This window comes from Lupinus angustifolius, chromosome LG03 (assembly GCF_001865875.1).
Source record: "Lupinus angustifolius cultivar Tanjil chromosome LG03, LupAngTanjil_v1.0, whole genome shotgun sequence".
NCBI classification, from domain to species: domain Eukaryota; kingdom Viridiplantae; phylum Streptophyta; class Magnoliopsida; order Fabales; family Fabaceae; genus Lupinus; species Lupinus angustifolius.
In genome coordinates, this window is record NC_032011.1 from 21,263,017 (window position 1) to 21,264,370 (window position 1,354).

General features: G+C 39.8%; 1 protein-coding gene across 1 annotated transcript in view; it reads right to left on the reverse strand.

Moving 5' to 3' along the window:
• Positions 1-1,354, reverse strand: part of LOC109342428 — a 2,634-nt gene that overhangs the window by 1,051 nt on the left and 229 nt on the right. The window contains exon 2 of the mRNA XM_019580413.1: positions 202-1,341. Coding sequence (XP_019435958.1) covers positions 202-1,341 — 1,140 coding nt within the window. The remainder of the gene's footprint in view (positions 1-201; positions 1,342-1,354) is intronic.

Below are 1,354 nucleotides of genomic sequence, written 5' to 3' on the forward strand. Positions count from 1 at the left end.
TCTTGAATATATCCATAAATCTTGCAAATTGCCTTTCTTTGTCTCTTTTTGTTGGAACATGTGGATAAGGTAAGTCTCTCACAGGTGGAGCTTTTAATGCACTCTTCTCATGGTTTTTCATCTCACTCTCTTTTTCTTTGTTTTTCTCTTTCTCACTCTTATGTACATCCTCACTTTTATTTTTCAACACCTCTTTCTCACTTTCTTCTTTTTCACTCTCAATCTTTTCCTCAACAACAATCACATTCTTTTCACTCAAATTCTCACCAATACCTTTACCTATCATCTTACCACTCCGTGTGGTAATTGCTTTGCACTGCTCCTTCGGATTAGGTTCGGTATTTGCTGAAAATGCTCCTTTATGAGAGTTTGCAAGCTGCTTTGCTAATTGGCCCACCTGGGTCTCCAAATTCCTGATAGATGCATCAGTATTCTTCTGGTTAGCCATCGACATCTGCATAAATTGATTCAATGTGTCCGCCAATTGTGAATTCTGATTTTGTGGCGGTTGTTGATATTGTTGTTGATTTTGTGGCGGTTGTTGATATTGTTGGTTCTGGAATGGTGGTGGCCTGTTAGAAGAAGGTCCGACATCCTGTTTCCAAGGTTGGCTGAAATTTTGATTAGCTCCTCGAGAGTAGTTGTTCTGATACTGACCTTGCCTTGGCTGATTAGACATGTATTGCACTTCCTCCTCCTTGGGCTCACAATTACTCGTAGGATGATCTGGTGTACACGCGTCACATCTATTCACATGCCTCCTGGATGATGATTCTTGCATTTCCTTCAACTGTTTTGGAATATTTGCCAATTGCTTTGTCATTTCTTCCATTTGCTGTTGAAAAAGCTTGTTTTGTGCTAAGATTGCATCATTCCCTGCAAGTTCTATCATGCTTCTTCGTGTGGGAGCTCTACTGTGTTGATCCTGTTGGTCATTGATGGCCATAGACTCAATTATGTCAATGGCTTCTGTTGGAGTTTTAGCCATCAAAGATCCTCCAGATGTGGCTTCAAGGATCAACTTGTGTTGTTGGAGTAAGCAATTTCTGAAAATATGGATTTGTGTCTTTACATCGAATCCATGGTTTGGACATTTCCTCAACATTGATTTGTACCTCTCCCAGGCTTCACATAAACTTTCACCTGCAAACTGAGAGAAAGTAGAAATAGCAGTTTTAAAATCCAAAAATTTTGATTGAGGAAAATACCTAGCCATGAATTTTTCCTCCAATTGGTTCCAATCCGATAAAATTTGTTGTGGTTGATCAAGGAACCATTCCTTGGCTTTTCCAATGAGGGTCAAAGGAAAGAGTCTCAGAAATACATCTTCCTCCTCATTCTCTGTCACACCAGC